The 17,083-nt window shown below is 44.8% G+C and overlaps 1 protein-coding gene across 14 annotated transcripts in view; it reads right to left on the reverse strand.

The window, feature by feature from the left end:
* The window catches only part of ABLIM1 (actin binding LIM protein 1), a 274,277-nt gene that overhangs the window by 79,605 nt on the left and 177,589 nt on the right, over positions 1 to 17,083 (reverse strand). For all 14 annotated transcript variants that reach the window (XM_081268061.1, XM_081268059.1, XM_081268058.1 and 11 more), the window contains one exon: positions 15,811 to 15,904. In XM_081268061.1, the coding sequence (XP_081124187.1) occupies positions 15,811 to 15,904 (94 nt within the window). The remainder of the gene's footprint in view (positions 1 to 15,810; positions 15,905 to 17,083) is intronic.

Raw genomic sequence — 17,083 nt, forward strand, 5'->3', positions numbered from 1 at the left:
ATTCGGTGTGGCAAAGCCTCGTTGGATAAAAGACTCATGTGCTCTACGGCCTGGCTCTGCTTAGAAACACGAGCTGGGATCCATTTGTGAACTGAAGCATGAGATGATCTTTGACTGCTTCACCTCTTATTATAGCATCTTTACATCCCACAGTGTCCAGGGAAGTGCTAAGTTCCAATCATATGCCCCTCTGCATGTCCTTCTCCCCCAGAAGTGGGGCTCAGAAACAGTCTTTGGAGAAGTGCCATTCTGATCTCTAGTACTGACACTCCTCACCTGAGACTTAATACCAGAACACACTGAGACTAAATGAGGGGTGTGGTCACTTCTGGCCTTAAGCTCTTTCTTTTGGCTAATTTTCTTAAAAGCAAAGAGGTTGTGATGCTTTGCTTTTGGGTATGCTCTTTATCTTATTAAAACCAGAAGGCAGCATTAGCCTGTAGGGTTTTAAAGTAATGGAAATTTCATTTCTGAGCCTCAGGAAGAAAAATGTATGCAGCTTTCCTCCCTCCCAAATTCTATAAGCCACAGACCCACTTCTCCTGTGACCTCTGGCAGCCCCTGAAACACTAAAACCTGCCTGGAGGGGGACTGATTTGTTCTTCTGGAAAAAAATACACAGAACACATTACATGGATGTGGCCTGGGCCGGGGACGGGGCTCAGGAAACAATACCACAGGGTACCAATGCTTTTGGCATGCAGAGTATTTTAATCTCAAGGGTATTAGATGGCCTCAGAAGTCAAGTCTCCCTGATCTTCTGCCCTCCTATCTGTCGCCCCTCCTCCATACCCCTTCCCCTCCCCAGTGAGCTAGAGAAACTAGAAGTCCTCTCCTCTAAAGCAAGCCATAAAACCTACACGTGTTACCCGAAACTCCCCTGTCCTTTCTGCATAGGAACTGGCCATAAAGAAATCTGATAATAGTTCACAATACCCTGTTGCAGAGGAGTCTTGCCCTATACTCAGGAGGAAGGAATGCTACAAAGAGAGGCCAAGAAGAATGTGAACAGACAAGCCTCGTTGGTTCCCCCTTCCGTCTACCATTAGAACAGCTGTCCATTCTTCATCAAACCAAAGTATGAAGACAGATATTTTCTCCTGGGTCTTCAGGTCTTCATTTTGAAGACATCTGTGTCATGTTAAACTTTGATGAAATAAAGTTGTCAATCTGCCTTGTTATGGGAGTGCTGTCTGGATGAGGAAAGACACCACTCACATCTGCCTGCCCCAACACATGGACCCTTCTAGTAGACCAAACTCCCAGGTGGTCTTTTCATGGGAATCATTGACGCTCATCTGTTTATTCATCAGCTACAGTATGTATAAGCACCGTGCTACATCCTTGGGGAAAATAGACCTAAAATACGAATGTTCTCTATACTCATAGATCTTAAGTCTAGGGAACAAGGGGTGAACTTTAATAATGAGGAAATATTTCTAAGAGAACACCCAGTACATGACACATTGGTATTCTGAGTGGAGGTAAACAGAAGATTTGCTTTGCAATCAAAAGAAGAAACCACAACTCTTTGATAATACCATGGGCCAGTCCAGCATTGTTATTAAGAATAGTCATCAACAAGCCAAGCCATTTCCTGATACGTTCAGGCAGCTCCCTGTACCAGCTGGGCTTGAGTCTCTTCTGTACAACCCTGTGCCTCGTCTTGGTCAGGTAGCAGCTCCTGAAATCATGGCACCCAGAGCACCATGTTTGTTCATGGAGAAATCCCATGAAAAAGTATCAGACATAACTTCTCTTTATCAGAGACAACTATTTTATGAGATCATAAATATAAGCTTTCAAAATTCATGAGACTAAAAAAAAGAAATAAAGCAAAAAAAAGCAACGTAGGACTAGTTGAAATGTATTGTTTCAGATATTTTAGGCCAGTATTTGTTTACTATGACTTCCTTCATTTTCCAACTTTGAGAGCAAACAGTGCCTATGCTAAAGGTAGAAGAAAAAACTTAAATGGAAAAAAATTCCACCCACTGATTTGTTATCTATGAATCAGAAAAGGGCTATGAATAGTTAATTTTATTGGCAAGTTCCAATTCCCAAACAACCTGAAGAGTTTGAGACCCAGTGGGACAGACGGTGGGGAAAAAGAAATAAAAACATTTATCTGTAAATTCCAGAACAAAATAGAATAAGGAGGGGCTGGGGATGTGGCTCAAGCGGTTGTGCGCTCGCCTGGCATGCGTGCGGCCGGGGTTCGATCCTCAGCACCACATACCAACAAAGATGTTGTGTCCGCCGAGAACTAAAAAATAAATATTAAAAATTCTCTCTCTCTCTCCCCTCTCTCACTCTCTCTTTCAAAAAAAAAATAGAATAAGGAGTGTGCCCAGACTCACACCCCACCCACATATCAAAAGCCTCTATTTGCAGAATGAATAAGTTATGGAGTAATTATTTGCTTTAACGTATGAGTTTCTTTTCTTTTTTAAATAGCTCATTCCCAGGATGTACTTTAGATATTCTACTCAGAGAAGTTTGACATCTCTACAACCACAGCACTTTATAAAATAAGGCCAATAGAGCCCTTGAGGGGAAAGGAGAGGAACACACATCCAGAATAGTTCTCTCATCCGCCCTTTCACCCCCACCCCCAAGATGTGATTGCCAGCGAAAGCAGAAAATAAAAACCAAGACGGTCAGGCCAAAATATTTGTCCTGCCGCTTTCCTTGGACTCTGCACAAGTCTCCCATCGCTCCTCTCCCTCCCCTCCCCCAGGGCTGCTGTTGGCTGGAAGATGGATTCTCTAGAGCAGCGAATCTCACCCAGGGGCCATTTGCCCCTCGGGAACCTTTGGCAATGCTGGAGACTTTTCAGGTGGGTGCAGCTGGGCAGGGGGAAGTGCTCCGGTCCTCTGGCCTCTGGAGAGCAGGGATGCCACTGAAATCATTCAGGACAAAGGGTTACTCTGTCCAAAATGTCAATAATGCAGAAGTTGAGAAACCTTGGTCTACAGGAGGTAAAAAGGACTTCCTTCTAGAACCTTCTAGAACCAGGATGCAAGAACTGTGTTCCGACTGCTCTTTTCTTTGAGATGAGTGATAGTGCAGTTGGGAGGGAAAACGCTGCAGCCCTCTTGCCATAATGTGATGTTCTCTGTGCCCACGAGGGTTAAACTCACTGGCACCTAAATTGCGACCCACTTAAATAGATTTGAACATAACTTTCATTCATAGTGCTACCACAAGAGCTGCGCAAGGCCTTAGCTTTAAAAGTCTTCTCAAAAGTAATTTATAGTTACGAGCCATGGCGAATTCATTTACTCTATAAGTACAATCATGACCCAACAAGCCTTTTGATCCACTATAGAAGGGCAACAATTACACTTTAATTAGTTATTTTTCACTTACTTGTCAAGACCTGTTTGTATAATCTAAAGAACTTCACATCCTCTTAACATTCCTCATGAGACCTTGGGAGAAAACAGACTCAGACTGTCTCTGAAATCTCTAATCTCAGTTAAGTGGTAGGTGAAGTAGCTGTAGTGGCCACGCTCCTGCTAGGATTTGAACAAACTCATTTTCTTCCTTCCCCAAATCGTAAATCTATTTCTTTCACAATTGGGATAATTTCCTGTCTATTTCTTTTTTAGTACTAGCACAGCATACTTTAAACAATCCCACACACACTCACATACGCACACACACACAAAAACAACTAAACTTCAGAGCATGGCTGGATTAGTAACTAGGTTTTTAGGAAAACTATTTTCATCATAAAGACCAGAATCTCTAGATTTCTTTCCTTACATACACAAAGGTATAACAGAGTCCATAGTCAAGCTCTTTTAAATTGTAACTGCAACAAAACATGAAGAAAACCTATTGTGCTTCCTCATTTTCATTCATAGGGAACTTTAAAAAAGAACAAAACTCACACATTTATAGTAACAGAGAAATCTACTCAATGCCCGTGCCATTTTCACGACCAAATTCTCCAAACATGACTCTAAAGTCTTCTTTAGTCTCAAAAGTAAATTCCAAAGAGCTCTAAAAAACCACAACCAAAACAAACAAACCCAAAGCCTGAAAACCACTCTCTCTTTTCAGTCTTCAGAATAAAAGTCTGAAAAACACAAACCAGTTTAAAAAGTCAATACCCCATGCCTCTCAGTAAAATAACCTGTCTTGCCAGCTCTTCAGGAATGCAACAACGAATGAAAGCTCTGTGGTCCATTCTGTATCATCAGAAAAACAAAAAGTGTAAGTAAAATGTATTTCAGGGCAATTAAAGTAGTCTTTGTCACCATTGCCCAGCCATCCACATGTGGAGGACTCCAGTGGCCTCTGATGTCTCCCAGAAAGCAGGGGGAGGGGGGCAAAAAAGGACGTCTCTCTTGCCAAGCACAGGACACCTTATCAATGCCCACTTTACCTTATGCCAGGGCTCCTTTGCTTCCAATTCTGTCCCTCAGCTGTACTGAGCAGAGAACTCCTCTGGGCTTCAGACTCGGAGACGGCAAAGAGGCTTGGGAAAAGCCAGACCTCAGCCCAGCAGACTGAGGTTCCTGCCTGCCTGGGTTACATCCCAGGCTTCTCTGCAAAGCTAGGCTAAGGCAATGTGCATCACCCCAGAGACGCACACCGGAAACAAGAACAGTGTGCAGCAGGCACACTCTCTCAACGCCTCCTCTGCTCGCTTCACTTACTAGTTAAACACACCAGCAACCACTATGGGCCAGTCCATGTTCTCAAAAAAGGAGGGGGGTAGATATTCCTTTTTAAAAATGCAGGTGAGGAAAGTACCATTTTTTCACATCTGCTTACAATTATCTGCATTGTCAATCTGACAGTAATTGTCTGAGGGAGAGGCTTGCATGGAAACTAGGTTTTCATGCTTTTTAAGATTCTTTGCTGAGTTTGAGGTGATGGAAAGGTGCACAGCTATCCAACAGCTTGCAGGCTGCCTCCTCTCCCAAGCCACTGCCTTTGGGACACACATATGGGACCCCTGTTGTAAAAGTGTAGTAAAACTGAGTTCAACTTTGACTTGCATTTGCTACTTCAGAATTTTTATATTATTCTGTAGTACTATTTGAGGGAAATGTTGTTTAAAAAAGAGACTTACCAAGCTTCATTTATATGCTTGTACATTTCATACTGTGCTCTTTTATTGCAGGATACTTACTATGGTCCATGCATTTTACACATATTTCCTCATTTTCAACTAAACTATTCTGCAGAAGTCACAGATGAACTGGTGACAGAAGGTGAAGCCACAAGGCTCCGTGTGTGTTAGAACAGAGAGGAGGAGCCAGAACCTTTTACTCTGATATCATGGCCTCTTTTTATGAACTGTTTCTTAAAACTAGGGCAAGATTCTGTGACAACTGTGGTCCTTTTCAACAGGACTAAGTTGATTTAAGGAAGTTTTCAGAGAAATTCTTTGCTCATAAATATCTGCTAATCCAAAGACCCTTTTATGTATGTGTAATCTCTCTAAGCTGGTCTGGAAATGATCCCAAACGCTGTTGAAGAAATGTGAGGGTTTTTGCGGTGCTTCTAAAATGAAGAGGAAGAGGAAATGGGTGTACATTATGATAATTATAGAGATGTTAATGAAATTTCTAGGACATCTTTCTTCTGAGGAATCAAAAAATCTCCATTCAGGTGCCTTCATCACACTTTGGCAGTGCCAGATTCTCAAAGGTGCATGTGTGGGTTTCTCTACCCCAGAATCCTGCAAACCAGGCTGGCAAGTTACATGCAGATTCCTAGGCTCCAGCCTGGTACCCCTGAATCTCTGGGGTGAAGTCTAGGAATCCATCCTTCATTATTTTAAAACATGAGTAACTTTTGATTGTGACAGGAACACTTAATAGGACCTCCACTGCCTCACAGAAGTGCACATGGTCCACTGTGGTCAATCAAGTAGGCTCCACGCTGCACTGGAAACCCACACTACACAAGATGGTTCTCATGCACAATGGCTTTAGGACCTCAGCCTCAGATCCAGTGGGGGGTCAGAGACAGTACCTCTGACCTCTGTAATCGCAGCACCTCCTGTTTAAGACATCAGCAGGGAACCAGATGTTTGTCAGGGGTGTGAAGAAATCCCTCATGAAAGAAAACTGGGAGGGGCTGAGGCTGTGGCTCAGTGGTAGAGCACTTGCCTAGCATGTGTGAGGCACTGGGTTCAATCCTCAGCACCACAGAATATAAGTAAATGAATAAAATAAAGGTCTATACATCTAAAAAAATATTAAAGAAAAAAAACTGGGAAACTCAACTGGGATAGTAGTCACATGGCTACAAGTAACTCTGGCCTTAGAGTCAGGCTCATCCTCACCCATCTTTATGCTTTTCCTATCAGCCTATATTTGGGTCATCAATTACTCATTCAGATTTATTTTAACCACCTCTATGACTTCTGGGATAGGGAGAGAGAAGATGGGCATCTTCAAGTTTACCAAGCAAATCTCCACATTTATGAAAAATCACCAGCACATGGAGTTAACACGTTCAAGGAACCGCAGTTGGACAACCTTTGGTGAGCAACAATGAGCTGTCTTTCCATGGGCAGGCCTCTGGGCATGTGTGCGGACGCAACTTGGGGAAGAAAGGAAAAATAACTAACTAGGCAGAGATCTGTTGGAGGTGATAGAAATGTTCTAAAATTGGGTTGTGATGTTGGACGCACAACTCTAAACTTATCAAAGATCACAGAATCAGACACGTAATACAGGCAAATTTTAGGGTATGCAAATAAAGCTGATATCCATCACAGGGGTAGCTGCCCAAAACAGGGACTCTGTGCTAGGGTTAAGGTTCAAGGAGCTGGAGAGCAGGAGCTGAGAGTCCTCTTCCTTGTCATCCTGATCACCGGTGGAGGTCCTCTCATGGCCAACGTGCCTGACATCATCCAGCACAATCCAACAGAACTGCACTAATCCTCCAGCAATTTACACCTCAACAGATTACTTAGGTGGATGCCACAAGAGACATAAACAGACAGGAAAGAGCCGTGGTATTTATTTCCTATATGAATGAAAGGAACAGGTATTTAGTGGAGTGATGAGAAATGTAAGAGTATGTGAATCTTTAAACATTTTGGGGTTCAAGGCCATTGCAAATATTCATAATGGGAAGAAAAACTGTTGATCAATACATCTTTATTTAGCAGCTTCTGGATGCCTGATGAAAAGTAATGGTGAAACAATGGTAGATGGAATTTATGGGCACGAATGCATATAAACGTCCCAAGTGATGTAACTTGAGGAATTTTCAAATCAAAGCATCAACATGCCTGCTAACTTGTGCATTTGAAAACTTCACAAACAACCACATCAGAGAGCAACTTCCACACAGGAAGTTGTAAGCTTATTTAAACAATTAGGCCTTGACAAAACTTGTTTCTTTGTTTATAAATGAAGGAAATGGGGGGAAAACATTTTTTTTTTTTTTTTTTTGAGGCTTGGTATGCTAGACACTATCTCGGATGACTCACTTCCTATCTGATTGAAGCCTGTAAGAGGTAAGTCTGATTGTCCCCATTTTACAGCTGAGGATGCTGAGGCTCAGAGTCTGAGCAACTTGCTGAGGATGACTCAGCTCCAAGTGGCTCCAGCACCCCTCCTGGCACATCTGACTATGTCCCAACTTTCCATTCACCACCGTTCTCTTCCTCCTACCCTACCATGAAGCCACAGCAAGCTCCAAAATTCCAGATTCTATTTCCAAGTTCCTGCTGCTTTGCATTTTGCTACAGAGCCATTAAAATAGTTTGTCAGCAGTTTTCGAGGGCAGTCCAAAGTTTCCTTCTGGGGAGGAATTACTGTACCAGTCCATCTCTGCTGGGCCCCAGCCCAAGCCTTCTTCCCCCTGGCTAGCTGGCAAGCCATGAGCAGGCCCATCTGCTGGAACTGGCACACTGTCCTCCACAAGGTGGAAAGCCCGAGGTCCAGGAAGCCAGCACATTCAGGTGTAAAACAGAGGGGGAGGGAGCCTGTTCCTAGTATCAGAGTACCAGGCCAGCACCGGCTGCCAGGGTCCCAGGGACACAATGCTCCCATTTCTCCTGGAGCACTTGTCATCACATCCGGGGCAAACCGTGCCCAGAATAGAAACCATGCTGGTGACCTTTAGATGGTGCCACTTTTCAACACTGAATCCCAAGTTGAACACTCATGGCAAGAGTCAAGGTGGACATAAGCAGAAGGGTAGGCAGAGCTGAGGTGGCCCGAGAAGCCACCTTCCATAAGAGTTACCATGAACCCAAAAGCTAGAGGGGACTGAGGGGGCCACTGTGGTAGCCAAATGCCCAGCAGACCCCAAGTGTTCCCTCTGTCTCTTTAGCCTCCACCGGCCAGGTGGGCAGATCCAAGTGAATTAGCAGAAATCTCTTGCAAATAGAGAATGGGCCCTAGTGAAACCACATAATTCAATTTACCTCATAATTAAACTAATATTACATCAGTCTATAGTGGAAAATGTTTTTATAACAATTTTTAAGTTTAAAACCTGTTGATTTGGAGCAAAAAATAACAGCTTATTAGAAGCCTGCAATTAAACCAAGCTGTAAGATCAAACTGCATGTTTAAAATCAAAGAAACGAGGTAGGAAACAAGTTCAACTGATCCAACTCTCTGAAGTTAAACAACACTGAAAAACAAAACATCTTTTTAAGTCAAGATAAATACAAATTCTTTTTAAACTGTCATTTCCGGATAAGAAAGCCTTTCCATTTGTGCTGACAGGAAATGGGGTGATTTTTTTTCCAGAAATATCAACTCTCTACTGCTTGTGAACAGTCTTCTGTTACTCTGGCAACACATTTCCTTTGTTGTTAAAGTAAGAGAAAGTGGGCAACTTTGGGGGAATCAGATTTTCCTCATCGCTCACTGTGTCAATGCGCTATGCCCAACTGTAAAAGGGACAAAATGTTAGCTCAAGGTTATTCTTCACAAATAAGAGGGCACAACTAATACATATGTTGAGTTTAAACCTGAGGACACTTTTGGGACTGGGAATATCTTACATTAATCAAGTTACACTCTATAATCAAGGGCACAGTCCTGTACAACGGTAAGAGAACAAAAGTTTCTCCATCCACAAAAACAAAGAACCCGGCATGAAGACATTTATTGACCTGGATAAGATCCTCACTGATCTTATGCCTATAGGTCAAACTCCCAAGGACTAGAAGGGAGGGGGGAAAAGGGGACAGTGCTCACCTGACTGTTCACCATGCCAGGGGTTTTACTTATTTGTTCTTTCAAGCCCCGAGAACACCAGGACCCCCACTCTCTATCATCTTGCATATCTTTGTATAGATAGATACTTAAGTTGAGATACAACCTACAATCATAAAATTCACCCTGTTAAAGTAGACAATTCAGCAATTTTTAATATGCCAAAGAGTTATGAAACCATAGCTGTCTAGTTCTAGACTACTTTATCACTAAAAAAGCAAAAACAGCAACAACAAAAAAAACATACATACCCACCCATCAGCAGCCATTTCCCTCTCTTTCCCCCCCCCCACAGCCTGGCGACCATTAATCTTTCTATGTCTACACATTTGTCTATCCTAAACATTTCATGCAAACACAATTGTGTGACATGTGCCCTTTTATGTCGTCTTTCACTTTGCAGAAATTTTTCAGGGTTCATCACATAGCATGAATAAGTGCTTCATTCCTTTAATTGGCTGAATGATTTCCATTATATGGACATACCACCTTCTGCTTAACTCACATTTAAAACAAAACCACAGAGAGCAGGGGTGCATGCCTGTAGTCCCAGCTACACAGGAGGCTGAGGTGGGAGGATTACATGAGCCCAGAAGTTTGAGACCAGCCTGAATAACATATAGAGACCCTGTCTCAGAAACTAAACAAAACTGAAACCATGTCTCCAGTTCAAACTATTCAGTGATAGTGGGAAACAAGAAAAGGTGGACAGTGTTTCCATATCAGTCCTGCCTCACAGGATCTTCCTGACCATCCGTGGAGCTATGAAGAGTCCTAGACTACAGCTCTGGGAAGAAAATGTGCTGTCTATCCTGAGATGTCATCATCCTTCATCAATGTCCTCCAAGGACAACTGATAAAGGCGGCTAGACAGCAGGAGGTCTGACTCCATAGAAATTCTCCATAGTGACCACAAGCAAAGTCACTGATCTTCAGTGACATCTTAACACTAGTAAACAGTAAACCAACCCAGCAACAAATGTTTATTGTCCTGGGGATAGGTATAACAGACCACTAATGAGATGGGGCTTTTCCTTTCCACCAGGAATGGAAAATTTGGGTCCTTCAGCAAGTCACACTGGGAGGCAAATTATTTTTTCTGCAAGGATTATTGCCAGGAAGATCCCAAAGCTGTGTGTGTGCATGTGTACACGTGTCCCTACCTCATGTCCCTACCTTCTGAGAATCGGGAGACCTATTTTCTAATTTCGTTCTGTCACTAATTAGCTCCAGAATTCCCGGCACTCGGTGTCTTCATCTATAAATGGAGGTCAGTTGTAATGGCCTTGACCACTTTATAGGCCTGCTGTGAGAGTTAAACATTTAAGAAATCACTTAGAAATGTTAAAAATATTATACAAAATCCACAGATACTGAGGTAGTTCACTGTCCACTGAGGCATAGAATATCTCAAACAACACAACTGAAACACTTGATTCTCTAACCCACCCCCCGCAGGGTTCTCAAAAATATTTGCATCTACAATTAAGAGGAAGAGAACATGAATTTGAGCACAGTGAGATGGAAGAACACAACTCATTTTCTGCAGGGGTGTGGGCCATGATTCTTACTTTGTATGTGTATGATACACACACACACACACACACAAAAAAAAAAAAACAAGAAAGGAGGGCGTTAGCATTTCAGTCTGTGTTTTGCAAATCAAATCTTCCATGGTGACAAAAAGGAGTGAATGTCATGCAAGTGCGGTGCGTGGGATCACCCATGTTCTTCTCACTAGTTAATAAGTTAGCCCAGGCCAAATATGGCCATTGCAACAAATACATGCTTCAAATACCTGCACCAAAAGGAAGGAAGGGAACCAGGCCTCCCATTTATAATGTGAATTAGTTTCACAGGAACATCACAAACCTTTGGCCTGGGGCTTTGTGAAAAAGCATTTTTTAAAAAAAATCAGTTAAAAAAAATTAAAAAAATCAGTTGAAAAAGCAAAACAAAATAAAGCCACCCATTTTTAATCCCTCAGAGAGTCTAGGGAAAGGATCTGGCTGGATCCTGTTGCGATTCCATTTCCTACACTCCAGGAGGCCAGCAGGAGGGGTCTCAAAGCAGGGGTAAATCCTCTTCAGGCTAACAGGCACAGAGAGGTCAGGGGCCTGGGGGCCTGAAGGAACAGGCCTGAAGGGCTCTCTGGGGGAATTTCCCAAATTCATTTGAGGGCCTCTTTCTTCTAGGGGTGGGAGGGGTGGGCGGGGGAATATGCACCAGCACACATTCCTCCCCAGAGAGCTCAGGGCCCGAAGGAAACACCCCACCACAAAGACAGGCAGGACCAGCCCTTCTGGAAAGACCAGATGCGGAGGGGTTGGGAAGAGAGAAAGGGAAAGGCCCTGAGACTCAGGAAGGAAAGCAGAGTCCCCTAAACTCCTCTTGGTCAGAATGCAGACACCTCAACTACCCTTTGTCCTCGTCCTTCCTGAAGGGACAGAAAAGACAGCCTGCAGCTGCTCAGGGGGACACCACTCTGCAGAGGGGACAATGGGTGGGGGCATTCATCTTGAAAGAATCAGGAGTGCGGGTGACATAGGGCCCCTGGGGGATGGGGATTGTGCAAGAGATCAGGAGAGGTGGAGAAAGCCGAAGCCACCCACCCTCAGGCTGCTTGGAAGAGCACCCCACACTTGGGGAAGGGGTGCAAACCCTTTTCCTTTACTCTCAAGACTTTGATTTTCCGTTTAACTTCTTTTTTCCTTCTTTTTCCTTCCTGCCTTTATTCTGGATCTATTTGTTGCTGTTTCTTTCTTTGGGAAGCTGCAGGTAACAATCTGTACCTGGAAAGGAAATCTGCTGGAGTAAAGGGTCACCTAGGGCCATCCACCAAAGACAAGGAAATTTGTACCAAAGGGATGCCCCCATGTCCACTGACATCTGTGACTTAATCTGAAGTCACATTTAGTTTTTCAAGCAGAAGGGAGATGGGAGAAGGGAAGGAGGGAGAAGGAAGGGGAGGGAAGGTTTTTTTCAAAGCCTTCAAAGAAGGGATGGAGATAGGAGGCTATCAGCAAGTATCTCAAACTAATTTGTTTCTGGACTCCTTAATTAGGAGGCAGGCCATAAACAACTTCAGAATGCTCCTGAATTTATAGATTAATTAGCAAAATCTTTTAAAGAAGTGCCATTTATAGCAAGATCTCCCTAAAAGAGAATCTTGCTACTGAAAACAAAACTGAAAGCAAATGATAATAAAGCTAAAATCTGAGTGCAGGCTAGCTGCTGGGTGTTAGAGATCAGTTTCCAGAAAATATCTCCAAAAAGAAAAGGATAATTGGCTCTGAGCCTTAGACACAAGACAAGGAAAACTAAAAACTCAGATCCGCAGAATCAAAGAGACTTTAGGAGTCAAGCAGCCCAAGTCCTGGATGAACGTGTATATTTTAATGTTTGTGATCAAGGAAAAGAAAATGGAGGCTCAAGGAAGTTGAGAGAATTGACCAAGGTCCCCCAGTCATTGAGTTCCAGGTGCAGATCTCTGGTTCCCAGCACTGGGAAGCTCTTCTCATGAAGCCACATGGTCCTCAGGCCCCCCAGCTCTCCAGGATGACAAGATGTGTGGGCTTTACAGCTATGAAGGAGTAACAGAGATGAGAGCAGGATGGAGCTTCAAAAGTCACACGCCAGTCCCTCTACCTGTGGATGAAGACTGACCCAAAGAAGCTGCAGGACTGCCAAAAGTACTTAGGAATCAGAGACACAGCTCAGGCCAGGAGCTTCTCTCCCCATCAAGGCCCTGTGCCCTTTCCCCTTCTCAGCTCCCTCAGGTGTCCAGTGGAACTTCAGTGAAACCACACCCAGAGGGGCTCTAGTGTGCCCTTGATCCTTAGTGAGTGTTCAACTAAAAGTGAAGCTGAGCTCAGGCCTCCCAGCGCTGATACTTAGGTGGAACAGGTTGAATGGTGACCCTTTTTCCCCAAAAGATATGTCTACACCAAATCTCTGGGACCTGAGAGTGCTAATTTACTTAGGAAAAGGGTCTTTACAAATGAGATTAAGCTAAAGATCTTGAGAAGTAGTAGTCATGCTGGGTGGTCAGGGTGAGCCCTCTGTCCAGTGACAAGTGTCCTTTTAGAAGAAGGCAGATAACACAGCAGAGATGACACAGAGAAGCAGCCATGTGAGGATGGAGGTAAGAGTGGAGGATCCAGCCACAAGCCAAAGGATGCCACGAGCCACCAGAAGCTGGAGGAAGCAAGGAAGGGTCCTTTCTAGCCCTTCGGAGACTGTGTGACCCTAGGGCACCTTGATTTTGGATGTCTACACTCCAGGACTCAGAATAAATTCCTGCTGTTTTAAGCCATCATCATTTCAGCAAACACCAGAAACTGAAAAACTGATCATCTCTGTGGATAAAATAAATGAAAAAGACACAAACAAGGTCCGCAGTATTTACAACTGATTCACAATCACAGTGGTTCACCAACAACCGGGTCAGAGAACAAGGCATGGAGGGAAGTGGAGTGTGTGGACACTAATCCTGCGTCCCCCCACCCCACCCCGCCTCTGATCTCTCAGTGACCAAACCCAGCTGACTCACAAGAAGTCACATGGTGGTGTGCTAACTCTGCAGGACGTTGTTCTAGATCACACGCCCATCCGAGCAGCGCCTGCTGGGTGGACCCTGAGTCTCAGCCTGAACGTGCAAACTGCTCCCAAGTGGCCAGACTCTGAAGGCATTTAGGAAAGTGTCCAAGCCTTAAATCCCACAAAGCAGCTTCCAGTGAAGGAACCCGAAGCCAATTGGGGAAGAGGCCTTTGCCGCCCCAGTAAACACTGTACTACCTGGGCCTTGAGGGAGAAAACAGAGTAAGCAGAGATTTCTTCAAAATGTCATGTTCTTGGATCTAACTTTATTTTAGATGCTCCTTCCCACAGCTGTTGAATTAAATCTGAAAGCAAACAACACACACAGATACACACACCCAGTCCTTTTGCCCCAACTCTTTCTGGGGAACACAGATCCATGTGTGGATTAGAGATGGCTGACTTGATCTGTGCTCTCTACAAACATGGCGGTCTCAAATTCAGGCACCATGCTGCTCGGGGTCTTCTTGCCTCTTCCTAAGGCTGAACATCTGGGAAATTGTTTTATTATTGTTCTTTTAAAATGAAATTTCCCAGTTGCTCCCAACTCAACAGGTTTATTCAGTCTTACACAGGAGACTAAACTCGGGAACCCCAAGGGAGATTCGGTGAGGCCTCACTTAAGCACCTCCTTAGATGAGCTCTCTGGGGCCCTACAGACAGACGAGAGACAGACTCAGGGGAGGACCAATCACTCCACTTTGAGTACTGACTGTGATAGGACCACTTGGACTTCAGTAAGGTGGGTTACAGCACCTTCTCCAATAGCCTTGCAGGGCTTGTTCCTCCTCTTCAACCAAAACCCTAGTCTCAAAATGTCCTTGGGCCAAGCATTAAGTTTCACTGGAGAAACTGCGAGTCCTCCTCCCACCTCACCAGGTGTGGGTATGGGGGTCCAGTCTCACAGGCACTCCTGTACTGACTTCTGGACCCTGACTTCTACAAAAGTCTCACTTGCCCCCGTTCTCTGCACTCTTCTCAGCCTTTTTTTTTTTTTTTTTTTTTAATTTGAGGTGACATTCATTTGGCCTAAAATCAAACACATTAAAGTGAACAATCAGGAGACAGCAGCCCAGAAACACCTCAGGGGCTCCCTGGATATGTGTCCTGTGTCTCTGAAATACATCCTACTGGGAAGTTTGGAAATGGTTAGATGGATTCAGGGCCCTGGTGCTGAAGGAAGAGGTGACAAGCTGCAGGACCAGTCTGTCCTGCTGCCAGCTGCTGGGCTTCCTAACCCAGCCCCACTCAGCACACATTCTGCACCCTGGAATATGGGTGACACGGGAGGTGATCTTGACTTTTCCATTGGACCTGGTTGACGCCCCACAGGCCTGGGAGAAGTGGGGCAGTGACTGCCTCTGAACTCTGGCCCAGAAGCCCGTGTGTTGGCCCAGGAGGAGACTGGCTCAGCCCATAGGCAGACACTGGTGAGCAGCTGCTGAGAACACAGGAACTCAGCTGGCCGGCTCAAAGCAGTCACACCTGAACTTGACAGACTTCAGCTTAGCCCCAGCCACAGGTTGCTCTGGGTCACACAGGATGTGGGTTTCTAAGGGTGGGGAAGTCAACACCTTCAACTCTCACCCACCCTTTCTTAGCCCTGATTCTGAACCTCTGCTTCCTGGGTCTGTATCCTTACACACACACACACACACACACACACACACACACACACACACACACACAGATATACATATGTACCCACATGACTCTAACACCCTCTTCATTTCCTCTTCTAACTTCCAAAAATAAAAAGAGTCTTTTTCATTTCAACAGTCTTTATCATTCTTTTTCCCCCCTTCAAATTCTCCATCATTCCAATTTTCCAAAGAGCATTTGGTAGAAATCGCCCTCAAGGACAGCACAGCCCATGGATTCTCTGACAGTCACCTGCTACTACTTTTCTTCCGTCAGAGGTGAAGGCAAAGAGAAAAGGAGGCTTTCTCTAGTGATTCTGAGGACGCTGAGGAAATGGCGGTGACTTTCTGTCACTTACCTCCAGGACTTTCCCTGTGATAAACTGTTGACAAGCTTCACATTTCACACCAAAGAGCCCCTGGTAGTCCTTTTCACAGTATGGGGCGCCATCCCTGCAAGACAAAAGTGTGTTCAGCTCCTAAGAAGAGGTGACCAGAGCCACAGATGGAGGAGGACACTGAAGTCACCTTTCCCTGAGCCCTCTCCACAGAACGGGGGTAGAACTTACCAGAACTTGTTTATGCCTCACCCAGCTTCCACCTGCCTGGAGACCTGGCCAGACACGACCACTGTCACAGAAGGGAAAGCTGCCGATCTCCAGGCCACACAGGAGGAGGCCCACCCCCGCTGCTGGTTCCCGGATGGTTTCAGAACTAACCAGCAGAAGACCCAGGATCCTGCCCTTTCACTGGCAGCCCAGACCAGCTCCAGAGGTGAGCTCAGTGCTGTCTGCCTCTGGGGGACCCAGGTGCACCTTCTCTCCCCACACCCCTTCCTTGGGCTCACAGGCCTGACGAAGCCACCCAGCAACCAGCAGATTCTGTTTCCTCAGCTCTTAGGAGGCCCGAGAACCCAGGACCCTTTCCATGGACCTCAGAGCATAATAAACATGTCATTTTCAGCTTGATCTAGCATGAGAGAGTGAAAAAGCACCCTCTAGAGAGCCGAGGTGCCCAGCCTGCCCAGCCTGCCCAGCCTGCCCAGCCTGCAATGTCAGTTTAGAAGCTCGAATCTTCTCTGGTCTTCCTTGGCCGACCACCACCGTCAACCCTGGAATTCTTTATTCTAATGAGGGTGTTTCTGCTTGAACTCAGGTCCACTATGAAACTAGATTTCCAAGGTAAAAGACCGCAGCTGCTTTTTTGTTTCACTATATTTTTTCAATTAAATTCATTAATTTTTCTGAATGGGTGATTTCATGTGGGTGGGGAAATTTTTAAAGGGCATATAAAGATATAGAATAGCAAGTTCTGTCATTGCAGGGTGCATTAAAAGCTGCCACCACCCACACTCCACTTACTTCCTCAACCCTAGCTATCATCCACAAGACCTCTGACTCAAAATGAACAGGCTTCCTGGGCTGGTTTGACACTGGTCTACGGATAGAGCCCAGTGCCTAGGCTGCATGTGCTTTGGGGGAGTCTACACATTCAAAGGAGGAGGAGAAAGTCTTACTAGTTTCACATAGGACAAAAAAAAAAAAAGGGAAATTATTAGATGCTTAATTGGTTATGACATAGGGTGTACTATTACGTCAGCTTTGGAATGATTAGACAATTGATAGTCATTTA

Source organism: Spermophilus citellus (assembly GCF_964194105.1).
Source record: "Spermophilus citellus genome assembly, chromosome: 15".
Taxonomy (NCBI): Eukaryota; Metazoa; Chordata; class Mammalia; order Rodentia; family Sciuridae; genus Spermophilus; species Spermophilus citellus.